Source organism: Salmo salar, chromosome 23 (assembly GCF_965601325.2).
Source record: "Salmo salar chromosome 23, fSalSal1, whole genome shotgun sequence".
Classification (NCBI taxonomy): domain Eukaryota; kingdom Metazoa; phylum Chordata; class Actinopteri; order Salmoniformes; family Salmonidae; genus Salmo; species Salmo salar.
The window spans coordinates 33,695,193-33,708,948 of NC_138313.1; the positions used below are offsets into that span (position 1 = coordinate 33,695,193).

Genomic DNA, 13,756 nt, shown 5'->3' on the forward strand with positions numbered 1-13,756 from the left:
ATTATGTATCTGTCCATCCCTCATTAATTGGTTAGTGCTATCCGGAATCCTTGTGACATCCCTACCCTAACCTTAACCCCTACCCTTGCACTAAACTTAACAATAAACCTTACGTAACCTTAACCATATTACATTTAAACTTCAATGGGGTAGGGATGTCCAAAAAAGGACCCTCATTAATTTGGGGCGACTCACCCCGAAGTTGGATGCGGCGAAACGGTCGGAGGCAGACACACTGTTGGTGGCCTGGGTGCTGTGGGCGTAGTAGGCATTGATGTTGGCCAGCAGGGTACTCATTACCGCCGGCACCCCAGGGCACATGTACTTAGACGACAGGCAGGCAAAGTGACTGTGGGAGAACACACACACGGCATAAACATTATCACTTTAGTATTAATGAAGCTGCCCATGCATTCCCTTGTGATGTTTAGGGTGTACCACAGTATCATCCTAAACACAACCATACACTAGGTGTTCTCTCAATACATCACATTACAATCTGGTAATGTGTATGCTATTGCTAAGTGTCACTGACAGGGTGTGTAGGGTACTACATTTGAGCTCACGTCATAGCCTGATAGATTGACTCCACTCCGTAGCGCATGGCAAACTCATCCACTATCTCCTGAGGAGTCTCATCAAAGTACACCTTCCACGCATCATCCCCTTTAGCATCAGGAATCTTCACAACACCAGAGCTCTGCACATCTGTGACAAAGTGGAAGAGGTTCTGTAGGCAGAGCGAGAGAGGATGAAAGAGACGGGTTATTCAATCTAGACTATGATGTTAATGAGTTAAAGTTGCTAAGGCTGATTGAAGGCAGCTTTCATCATGATCTCTATGTGAATGTGTCTGAGCAGGAGAGCAGAGTAGAATACACACTATCTGACTGACTGGCTGACTATCTAACTGGCTGACTATCTAACTGGCTGACTATCTAACTGGCTGGCTGACTATCTGACTGATTATCTAACTGGCTGACTATCTAACTGGCTGACTATCTAACTGGCTGACTGACTATCTGACTGATTATCTAACTGGCGGACTATCTAACTGGCTGACTGACTATCTGACTGATTATCTAACTGGCTAACTATCTAACTGGCTGACTATCTAACTGGCTGACTGACTATCTGACTGATTATCTAACTGGCTGACTATCTAACTGGCTGACTGACTATCTATCTAACTGGCTGACTGACTATCTAACTGGCTGACTGACTATCTAACTGGCTGACTGACTATCTAACTGGCTGACTGACTATCTAACTGGCTGACTGACTATCTAACTGGCTGACTGACTATCTAACTGGCTGACTGACTATCTGACTGATTATCTAACTATCTAACTGGCTGACTATCTAACTGGCTGACTGACTATCTAACTGGCTGACTGACTATCTGACTGATTATCTAACTGGCTGACTATCTAACTGGCTGACTGACTATCTGACTGATTAGCTAACTGGCTGACTATCTAACTGGCTGACTGACTATCTGACTGATTATCTATCTAACTGACTGACTGACTAACAACTGATTGAATAACTATATACAGTAACTGACTAACTGACTGATTATCTGTCTGTCTGTCTGTCTGTCTGTCTGTCTGTCTGTCTGTCTGTCTGTCTGTCTGTCTGTCTGTCTGTCTGTCTGTCTGTCTGTCTGTCTGTCTGTCTGTCTGTCTGTCTGTCTGTCTGTCTGTCTGTCTGTCTGTCTGTCTGTCTGTCTGTCTAACTGGATGACTGACTGACTGATCAATGCTCAGAGGGTTTTTCAATTAATCATTTATTCAGGCCTGGGCCTCCATTCATTCATTATATGACTGACTTTCATGAGAAATATATCAGTTGGTTTTATGTGCCAATAGATAGTACCTGAAAGAGTACAGGAATATATGAATCATTCAGTGTCACGACTCACCATTACAATGTGTGTTGAGCCATTGTGAAGATTGAGAGAATTTGGTACAGAACATTATTTACAGTACAATTGAATAGTAGCTCTTGTTAGGTTCAGCTGTTTGCAAACTATGTCCTGATATTGGACCAAGTAATGACTTGATATAGGGCAATGATCATTTAGCATAAACATTGTAAACAGTTCCATATTTGAAGAAGGTCAGAGTGCGAGATATTATCTGTGGTATTTTATATCTGATGTGGTATTTATCTTGATAGAGCAATGCAGGCGGTGACACCTTTATGGGATATTAACTTCTATTTCATCTGAAACAACAACTTCATTGAAAGACGGCTACATCAGTCAGCTAAATGAACCGAGATGACCCGGCTATTAACATCACTTAGCACCTGAAGGCAGGAGCATACACAGGCTCGCGTGCACGATCACACGCACACACAGACACGCACGCACGCACACACACACACACACACACACAGCTTACCTCGTGCAGACAGGTGTATTGGACATGATATGGAGCGACTGTTTCCTCTCCTTTGATCTCTACATTGATGTGCATCCTGATGGCACCAGACACGGCTGACTTGTCTGTACGCTTGTCTGCAGAGAGGGACCAGACACAACTCTCAGTCAACACATACCACAGTCAACCTAACAACAACTATCTTTGATAAAGACCTCAACCATTATGATAATGTCTCTTATATGAAATAAATCATTTTTAAAAGGATAGTTCACCCAAATTAGATCACCAAATTAACCTCATCGTATGGATACCTAGAAAGTAATTATATGGACCCGAAGTGTCAGAGGCTCAATGATTGGGTTTGTTAGCTTAACGTGGTTATTTCCCCCTGTACTGTGACTGTACTGACCCAGGTTGTACCAGACGTCCATCTCTCCGCTCAGCGTGCGGACCTCGATGATGGTCTGACCCAGGAAGTCATCTGACTCCTTTTTGAACTTCTGCTTCACCCGAGACTTGATGTCATCATCCTCGTCCCACACCCGCACCTTGATCCGGTCCGAGGAGTTGTGGCACTCACTACAGAGAGAGCGAGGGGAGAGACAGAGGGGAGAGACAGAGAGAGAGAGAGACCCACCAATGTCATCCATTCACAATCTGTGAATACACAACCTTCAATGTTATTCCAGTCCAGTAATCCGTCAATGTGCCCTTGAGCAAAGCACTTAACCCTAATTGCTCCTGTAAGTGGCTCTGGATAAGAGTGTCAGCTAAATAACTAAATAAAAAAAGTACTTTCTCTCTCTACTCACAAGTTGAAGTTCTCCTCCCAGACAGGGTTGAGGTTTCCGTAGATGGTCTTGGTCCTCTTCTTGGTCTTTCCCACCTGGACCGTGACGTAGGGATCACTGGAGCCAGTCTTATCCTTCGCCTGGAGGCCCTGGGCACACAGCACTGTGGGGAGGGAGGAGAGGGAACAGGGGGCAGCATCAAGTGGTCAGTATGGCTGAATACTGCACTCATCATTGTTTCACTAGTGAGCACAGCGGTCAGTCTAGTTTAGAGGCTAATAGTATTAGTAGTAGTAGTTCATTACATTTTTACCAGTAAGCTGTACTTGGCAGCTAAAAGCTGAATTGCAGTACACAGCACATACAAGTAAACAAATCTCAAGGTGCTTAAAAAGCAAAAAAAATTTCAATAAAATATGAACGACATGACTATATGTCTGGTCTACAAAGTTCGGAGTACTTCAAACCTCAAACAGATGGAGCGACAGTCAATAGGACAAGACTTGAGCAGAGCCTAGTTTACCTAGCTAGGTTGAGAGTTCTCCCTTCTACACACTCCCATTGACCTATTCTGGTTCTTTGCCTTCTTGCCTACAGACGAATATCTCAAATCCCTCTTCATATGGGACCGTTATCTAATCTGTCTCCTTCATGTCAGACAGTGACTCAATGGTCTACAGCACAGTATGACCTTTACAACAAATAGAGCTGGAACACAAACAAGCAAGAGGAGACAGAGGGTGGATGATGTGTTGTGATGGAGTCAGACTCCAAATGGCATCTGCCAGAGCTTTACAAATGGATGGTTCTGAACTCAAACTATTCACAAAGCGTCTCAAATTAGGAGTGCTGATCTAGGATCAGTTTTCCCTTTTAGATCATAATGAATAAGATTTTTCTTCTTCTGATTCTGATGTGGACCTGGTCCTAGATCAGCACTCTAACTCTGAAGCCCTGCTATCTTCTCTCTCTCTCTCACCTGTGATGCTGATCTTGGCCGACCACTTGGAGGTGCCGTCCAGTACGCTCTGTTTGATCTGCTTCATGTAGGTGACGTGAGTGGCTTTGACCATGGCAAACACCTCCTGGATCAGCTCAAAGATCTCCGGCTTGTTCCTCTCTCGGATCTTCATCCTGTCTTTTAGAACCATGATGATGTTCTGGGTTCTGTCCTCCGCCCCATGCTTAGAACTCTTCTCCGCTGCCCCTGGGGTAGACGAGAGATGAGGGTCAGATTTGACTTATTGAGTTACATGACAAATAAGGTCTTATGATGTATTATTCTACAGCAGGAATGGGCAACTGGCGGCATGTGGCCAGCGGCCCCTCTTTTGTAGGCCCCCGATTCAATTACCTAAAAATAAAAAAGATATGAGTTTGGACACACCTACTCATTCAAGGGTTTTTCTTTATTTTTACTATTTTCTACATTGTAGAATAATAGTGAAGACATCAAAACTAATAAATAACACATATGGAATCATGTAGTAACCAAAGAAGTGTTACTACTTAGAGATTCCTCTAAGTAGCCACCCTTTGCCTTGATGACAACTTTGCACACTCTTGGCATTCTCTCAACCAGCTTCATGAGGTAGTCACCTGGAATGCATTTCAATTAACTTACAATTAACATACATAGTATACAGTGTGATTTATCGATGAGTGCTCAGGTAGTATCTGCAGACCTGTGAAACGTTCACGAAGAGTTGGAAGGGGGAGAGGATCTCAAGGAAAGACAAATGGCTTTAAAAAAAAAATGTATACAATTTTTTAAGAAAAATAAAAGAGAGAGAGTGCCTGAGACTGCAGAGTGAGAGAATGGAGGACAAGGGGAGTGGGATGAGAGATGTAGGAGGGAAGAGTCTGAAGTATGACAGTCAAAGGGGAATGCCAGACAGCCGTTTAACATTCTTATCCAAAGCAGCTTACAGTCTGTAGTATCCCACACAGTTGGTGTTGTTAGTTTATGTTTTATCATTATATTATGTTTTAGCACCAACTGAACAAAACTTTACCACTCACTGAGAAACATTCAACATGGCTCTACTTACTTTGCAGGCAGTCAGCATTGAGTAGGTCCTGGCACTTATCGTGACATTTGACCCCGCACTCGGTGCACCTCATGCCCTGGCGGGCGATGCCCCACAGCAGCCCCTCACACTCATAGCAGTAGGTGGGTGTCGTGGCCGTCCACACCTCAAAGTTATGAGGCGTGGTGCAGGATATGGGGTAGATCAGAGCCTGTAGGGTCTTCTTGTACACATGGCTCTTCTACAAGAGAGGGAAACGTAGAGGACATATATATAGAGTCAAAGAATTTGTGGAATTTATGACTACATGGAGAGAGGGAAAACGTTCACTATCTGGATATACTGAGAGTAGAGAAAAGAAAGAGCCAGAAACGCACCAGCTCCTCGTTATTGAGAGTGCTGGACGCCATAGCTGATGTGAACCCTGCCTTCCTGGAGTTCTGAGCCAGGGACTGAGGTAGGCCAGGCAGGGGACAGAAAGAAAGGAAGGAATTAATGACTGATTGAATGAAGAGATGAGATTAATATATAGTAGTTTTGTACATACTGCGATTGAAAAACATTCCATAAGCACTTTTACAACCAAGTGACAACTTCGATTTTACTCAAAGAAAGAAGTCTATTTCTCTTGCTACTTACTTTAATATATTTTAACACAGTTTGGAAGAAATTACATCTCATTAAGGCAACCGGTCACAAAGCAGTCCAGCTGTACTTTCCCCAAGTGTATACAAGAAACAAGGGGTCATGGGTATCTGGAATGAAGTGCTTCTCTACACAAATTGCTATTCCCCTTGAGAACAAACAAAGCCAGTACGTCTTAACAACATTCTCTTTTCATTTGGAATCAGTCACGGTGTTACTCACCATAGCCTTTAGCAGTACAGATGGAGGAAGGAAGAAGCAGGAAGAGAAACAAGTGTTAAAAGGGCCATATGTCAAACAACTCTAGCCACAGTCACAAACATGGCGACAATAGCATAGGGGTGATTTTAAAACAGATACAGAGTGATCGATCGTGATAAAAGTGCCAAGAGACAGAAAGATCACTATATCAGGGGAGAGTTATTCATTTTGTTGATGGAATACTGGGTGAGGGGAAAGGAGGGAGGACATTTCCATTAATTTAGATCTAGACCTATTAATCATGTGCCATGTAAACAACCCAAAAAATGTGCTATCTAGAACCTAAGAGTAATTCAGCTGACCCTATAAAAGAACCATTTGGAGAACCCTTTTTGGTTCCAGGTAGAACCCTTTTGTGTTCCATGTACAAACCTTTTCACAGAGGGTTCTACCTGGAACCCAAAAGGGTTATACCTGGAACCAAAAAGGGTCCTACCTGGAACCAAAAAGGGTCCTACCTGAAACCAAAAAGGATTCTACCTGGAACCAAAAAGGGTTATCTTATGGGGACAGTCAAATAACCCTTTTGGAGTGTAGGACAAAAGCCCTTAGGAACAAAGTGGAAAACTCTGTACTTCCTTAATAATGATATGCGATGTTGAAGGATATACTCTATTTAAAACCCAGAGAGTTACAGGTGTAGGATTTCTAACTAAAATATATATTCAAAATTTAGAAAGAGCGCTCTAATAGGCTACTTTGAAGCAATGTAAGACATGCCTCATATGTATTAAAACATTCAGGTTTCAAACAATTAAGTATAATGTTTTCAAAATGCATACTGCCTCCAGCTCATTGCAAAGTGGTGTGTGGTGCGCTAATGAAGCCTTCCTGCCCTTGCTGTTTCATGCAGTGTTCATAACAACTGGAAACTCAAATCTCTGACTTCAGTGTGTTCAGGAGAACTGGGAACTGGCGAAAAAACGAGTTCCGACTGGGAAAAATAGTTTTGAACGGTCGGTCGTCCAACTCGGAAATCCAACTTGGGAATTCAGGCCTCTTTCTAAAGATCCGACTTTCCGACCTGAAGATCACTGACATCATGATTTGACCTCATGTCCTAGTTGTCTTGAAAGCACCACAGGCAGCAGCTCTTGCGCTTTCTAACAGATTTTCCACTCAAGGGCTCTGTATCTGTATGCTGGTTGCGTGTGAAAAATAAGATGCATAACGAATATACTGTACATACACACTAATTTAATTCCATACAATTATGCAAATGAACCTATAGACCGATAAGCACGACCAGTCCACCAATGAATAGGCTAAAAAGCATTATTTCACAATGAGATTTTTTTTCTTCTTCTCCCAGGACAATTGGCCTGTGCCAATTTTATTTATCGGCTTTTCTATTTATTTTTTTATCGGACAAAAGCCGGCTATTACGGCTAATGGAAACACTGTGTGTGTGCATGGGTGCTTACGTATCTGCATCTCCATGTGTGTGTTCATTCTCGTGCAAGTGTGTGGGTTGTACAGCCTGACAGTGAACTGGATTCATAGAGACAAAGTACTGAGCTATTTAGTCCTGTATGGTAATTCTTCATTCAAGTGCGCGGTGGAGCTGAGCAGGCCTCCAGCTTGTCAGAGCTATTCAATTCAAAGCCTGGAAGTCAGTTAAATTGGCAAGGGTGGATGGCACAAGGGCTAGGTCATCTATTTAGTGTGAGTATAATAGCCTAGTTAGCATCTGCTTTGACAACTACTCTACCGTTCAAAAGTTTGGGGTCACTTAGAAATGTCCTTGTTTTTGAAAGAAAGGCTACATTTTTGTCCATTTAAGATAACATAACATTTATCAGAAATACAGTGTAGACATTGTTAATGTTGTAAATGGCTATTATAGCTGGAAACTGCTGATTTTTAATGGAATATCTACATAGGCGTACAGAGGCCCATTATCAGCAATCATCACTCCTGTGTTCCAATGTCACGTTGTGTTAGCTAATCCAAGTTTATCATTTTAAAAGGCTAATTGATCATTAGAAAACCATTGTGCAATTATGTTAGCACAGCTGAAAAGTGTTGTCCTGATTAAAGAAGCAATAAAACTGGCCTTCTCTAGACTAGTTGAGTATCTGGAGCATCAGCATTTGTGGGTTCGATTACAGGCTCAAAATGGCCAGAAACAAAGCCCTTTCTTCTGAAACTCGTCACACTATTCTTGTTCTGAGAAACGAAGGTTAGTCCATGTGAGAAATGTGTACTACTCCCTTCACAGAACAGCACAAACTGCCTCTAACCAGAATAGAAAGAGGAGTGGGAGGCCCCGGTGCACAACTGAGCAAGAGGACAAGTTCAGTGTCTAGTTTGAGAAACAACTGGCAGCTTCATTAAATAGTGCCCGCTACACCAGTCTCAACCTCAACAGTGAAGAGGCGACTCCGGGATGCTGGCCTTCTAGGCAGAGTTGCAAAGGAAAAGCCATATCTCAGACTGGTCAATAAAAAGAAAAGATTACGATGGGCAAAAAACAGACACTGGACAGAGATATACCGGGGGATATGCGTGAACAGCAACTTATGGAAAATAACAGCAGACACGTACATTTCCTCAGCAAAAACAATGTACTGAGCAAATGTCAAATTGGCTTTTTACCAAATGTCAGACCACGCATTCATCTTGCAGACTCTAATTGACAAACAAACAAACCAAAACAAAGTCTTCTCATGCTTTGTTGATTTAAAAAAGCTTTCGACTCAATTTGGCATGAGGGTCTGCTATACAAATTGATGGAAAGTGGTGTTGGGGGAAAAACATAAATTTTAAAATCCAAGCACACAAACAACAAGTGTGCCTTAAAAATGTGCAAAAAACACACAGTTCTTTCCACAGGGCCGGGGGGTGAGACAGGGATGCAGCTTAAGCCCCACCCTCTTCAACATATATCAACAAATTGGCGAGGGCACTAGAACAGTCTGCAGCACCCGGCCTCATCCTACTAGAATCTGAAGTCAAATATCTACTGTTTGCTGATGATCTGGTGCTTCTGTCCCCAACCAAGGAGGGCCTACAGCAGCACCTAGATCTTCTGCACAGATTCTGTCTGACCTGGTCCCTGACAGTAAATCTCAGTAAGACACAAATAATGGTGTTCCAAACAAGGTCCAGTTGCCAGGACCACAAATACAAATTCCATCTAGACAACTTTGACCTAGAGCACACAAAAAACTATACATACCTCGGCCTAAACATCAGCGCCACACTTAACTTCCATAAAGCTCTGAACGTGAGACAAGGCAAGAAGGGCCTTCTATGCCATCAAAATGAACATACAATTCGACATACCAATTAGGATCTGGCTAAAAATACTTGAATCAGTTATAGAACTCATTGCCCTTTTATGGTTGTGAGGTCTGGGGTCCGCTCACCATCCAAGAATTCACAAAATAGGACAAACACCAAATTGAGACTCTGCATGCAAAATTATCCTCAGTGTTCAATGTAAAACACCAAATAATGCATGCAGAGCAGAATTAGGCCAATACCCGCTAATTAACAAAATCCAGAAAAGAGCCATTCAATTCTACAACCACCTAAAAAGAAGTGATTCCAAGACCTTCCATAACAAAGCCATCACTTACAGAGAAAGGAACCTGGAGAAGAGCCCCCTAAGCAAGCTGGTCCTGGGGCTCTGTTCACAAACACAAACAGACCCCACAGAGCCCCAGGACAGCGACACAATTAGACCCAACCAAATCATGAGAAAACAAAAGATAATTACTTGACACATTGGAAAGATTACACAGACCCACAAAGAATTTGAAACAAATACAATTTCATAAACTCCCATATCTATTGGGTGAAATACCACAGTGTGCAATCGCAGCAGCAAGATTGTGAGCCGTTGCCACAAGAAAAGGGCAACCAGTGAAGAACAAACACCATTGTAAATACAATCTATATTTATGTTTATTTATTGTCCCTTTTGTGAGTAATGTTTACTGTTAATTCTTGATTGTTTATTTTTATCTATTTCATTTGCTTTGGCAATGTAAACATATGTTTACCATGCAGAGAGAGAGAGAGAGAGAGAGAGAGAGAGAGAGAGATGAATATCGAGTAAAATATATTTAGTATATGGTCAGAATTTACACTGACCAGGTCCCTGACCAGAGGCATGGCTTTCCTCTTGCGGAGGTCCGGCATGCTGTCGATGCTATACAGCGCACCACCCACCCTGCATGGGGAGAAACCACACAAACACAGCACTCTTGTTATCACAACATCCTCATCACCACAACATCCTCATCACCACAACATCCTCATCACCACAACATCCTTATCACCACAACATCCTCATCACCACTATCTTCATTACCACAACATCCTCATCACCACAACATCCTCATCACCACAATATCTTCATTACCACAACATCCTCATCACCACAACATTAGAAACATTGTTTCTAATTTTGACAGAGAGTGGTTTCATTTCAAGTGTACTGTTAGCTAGCTAACATTAGCTGGCTGGGTCGCTAGCTAACGTTGTGTATGATCTTATTCTTCGTATCTCAGACACACTTGCTTGACTAGCCATAGAACCTGGGTGGTTAGCTACCTGCAGATTCATGCAGGGTAGTAATGTCATGAGTTGTGATTATGGTCCATTGTTTAGCTAGCTATCTTAACAAAAGACTCCACTCTAATTTTGACTAAGTATTTTCATTTCAAGTTAGTGTACTATTAGCTAGCTAGCTAACGTTAGCTGGCTGGCTCGCTAACTAACGTTACGTCATGCGTTGATTCATTGTTTACCTAGCTAGCTATCTAGCTACATTTCGCAACAAAAGACTCTCATCTTAGTGTGCCAGAGCGCAGAATAACTGATTAATTTTTGAACGCTCAACACCCGTTGAATATGTCCAGTGTCAGTAAATGTCGGCAACAAAGCGTAATTCAATTGTTGCCAGCAACACTGTTGGTTACCAATGCTCTGTGTAACATGAAAACTGCCTAACCAGCTCTGCTAGGGTGAGTAAAATGGTCAGAGTGGGGTGTTCTCTCATTATGTGTCTGGAAGTAGATAGCCAATGTTAGTCAGTTAGCTTGGGTGCTTGACTGCGGTCAGAGCTTTCGGGAACAACCCTACTTATTGGCCAGAGCGTCCAGTGTGCGCTCTGAATGCGAAACACTCTGAATTTACAAATGGACAATCTGACAGCACAGTTGCTGTCACCAACGCTCTGGAAAACATACTGTAACAGCCTAGCCAGCTCTGCTAGGGCGAGTAATGTTCAGTGAGCTGTTCTCTCTCTCTCTTAGATGTCTGGAAGTAGCTGGCAAGTTAGTACAGAATACATGGATCAACCCTTGAAGAGATGGGTGCGGCTAAGGCTGAAGAGGGTGTGAACAATGCTGAATGGGTGTAAACAAAGAAGGACTCTCCAATAGTAGTACCAAAACATTGAAAGACGGTTTTCTCAAAAGTGAATTTACAAGTTGATCAAACTTCAAAGCAGAATTACTTTCCCATTGTTTCCTCAAATGCAGTGTATGATATACCATTTTGTATCTCTGAGTCTCTACTTTTATCCAATGTAAAAAACAGAATTTAAATGTTGCTACATAAGACCTAATCCAGGTGGTGAGTCACACATTGACAGACTGAAAATTAGAGAAACAGATCCTCTAACTTGGTCCCAGATCCGTTTCGGCTGTATAGCCATGTTTGTATGACAATGACCATAGGCAACGCAGGTAGCCTAGTGGTTAGAGTGTTGGGCCAATAACCGAAAGGTTGCTGGATTGAATCCCTGAGCTGACATGGTAAAAACCTGTTGTTCTGCCCTTGAACAAGGCAGTTAACCCACTGATCCCTGGGCGCTGAATACGTGGATGTCAATTATGGCAGCCCCCCGCACCTCTCTAACTCAGAGGGGTTGGGTTAAATGCAGAAGACACATTTCAGTTGAATGCATTTTTGTACAACTGACTAGGTATCCCCCTTTCCCTAATAGATCTGGGACCAACTTAACTTCAACTATTTGCTCAAAATGTCATGCAGATCTGTATTATTCCATGTTGTGAAGCTTTATAGCTCATCACTAAGCTAAGGACCCTGGGACTAAACACTTCTCTCTGCAACTGGATCCTGGACTTCCTGACGGGCCATTCCTAAGTGGTAATGGTAGGCAACAACACATCTGATACGCTGATCCTCAGCATGGGGGCCCCTCAGGGGTGCGAGCTTAGCCCCCTCCTTTACTCCCTGTTCACCCATGACTGCATGGCCAAACATGACTCCAACACCAGCATTAAGTTTGCAGACAACACAACGGTGGTAGGCCTGATCACTGACAACAATGAGACAGCCTAAAGGGAGGAGGTCAGAGAACTGGCAGTGTGGTGCCAGGACAACAACCTCTCCTTTAACGTGATCAAGACAAAGAAGATGATCGTGGACTACAGGAAAACGAGGGCCGAGCACGCCCCCATTCACATCGATGGGGCTGTAGTGGAGCAGGTCGAGAGCTTCAAATTCCTAGGTGTCCACATCCCTAAGGAATTATCATGGTCGACACACACCAACACAGTCGTGAAGAGGGCACAACAAAGCCTATTCCCCCTCAAGAGACTGAAAAGATTTAGAAGGGGTCGTCAGATCTTCAAAAAGTTCTACAGCTGCGCCATCGAGAGCATCCTGACTGGTTGCATCACTGCCTGGTATGGCAACTGCTTGGCATCTGACGGCGAGGCGTTATAGAGGGTAATGCGTATGGCCCAGTACATCACTGGGGCCAAGCATCCTACCATCCAGGACCTCTATACCAGGCGGTGTCAGAGGAAGACTCCAGCCACCCTAGTCATAGACTCTTCTCTCTGCTACCGCACGGCAAGCGGTACCAGAGCACCAAGTCTAGGTCCAAAAGGCTCCTGAACAGCTTCTACACTGAAGCCATAAGACTGCTGAACAGTTAATCAAATGGCTACTCTGACTATTTGCATTGACCCCCCATTTTTTTATGCTGCTGCTACTCACTGTTTATTATCTATGCATAATCACTTTACCCCTACCTGCAGTACATGTACATATTACCTCAATTACATCGACTAACCTGTACCCTCGCACATTGACTCAGTACTGGTACCCCCTGTATATAGCCTCGTTATTGTTATTTTATTGTTACTTTCTTTTTACTTTAGTTTATTTCGTAAATATTTTCTTCTTTTTTTTTACTGCATTGTAGGGTTACGGACTTATAAGTAAGCATTTCACGGTAAGGTGTTGTTTTCGGAGCATGTGACAAATACAATTTGATTTGATTAATATTGGTTTATTGGTTAATTCTGATCCCCATTAGCTTTTGCAGAAGCAGAGGCTATTCTTCCTGGGGTCAACAAAAAACACACGACATGACAAGTAACAAAACACTGATAGACAAGGACAGTCACACACATTTAGAATACAATGATACAAGCGCTGTTGCGCTTTCTTCACCACACTGTCTGTGTGGGTGGACCATTTCAGTTTGTCAGTGATGTGTACGCCGAGGAACTTGAAGCTTTCAACCTTTTCCACTGCGGTCTCATAGATGTAGATGGGGGGGGGGCTCCCTCCACTGTTTCTGCTGTTTTCTGAACTCCACGATCATCTCCTTAGTTTTGTTGACGTTGAGTGAGAGGTTATTTTCCTG

At 43.0% G+C, this 13,756-nt stretch overlaps 1 protein-coding gene across 1 annotated transcript in view; it reads right to left on the minus strand.

Annotated features, from left to right (window-relative positions):
• The window catches only part of LOC106584438 (protein unc-13 homolog A), a 58,730-nt gene that overhangs the window by 26,710 nt on the left and 18,264 nt on the right, over positions 1 to 13,756 (minus strand). Inside the window, exons 10-18 of the mRNA XM_082968247.1 lie at positions 7,542 to 7,608; positions 5,589 to 5,710; positions 5,233 to 5,452; positions 4,161 to 4,388; positions 3,203 to 3,344; positions 2,800 to 2,969; positions 2,409 to 2,524; positions 567 to 730; positions 196 to 349 (exon numbers count right to left, since the gene is read on the minus strand). Coding sequence (XP_082824373.1) covers positions 196 to 349; positions 567 to 730; positions 2,409 to 2,524; positions 2,800 to 2,969; positions 3,203 to 3,344; positions 4,161 to 4,388; positions 5,233 to 5,452; positions 5,589 to 5,710; positions 7,542 to 7,608 — 1,383 coding nt within the window. The remainder of the gene's footprint in view (positions 1 to 195; positions 350 to 566; positions 731 to 2,408; positions 2,525 to 2,799; positions 2,970 to 3,202; positions 3,345 to 4,160; positions 4,389 to 5,232; positions 5,453 to 5,588; positions 5,711 to 7,541; positions 7,609 to 13,756) is intronic.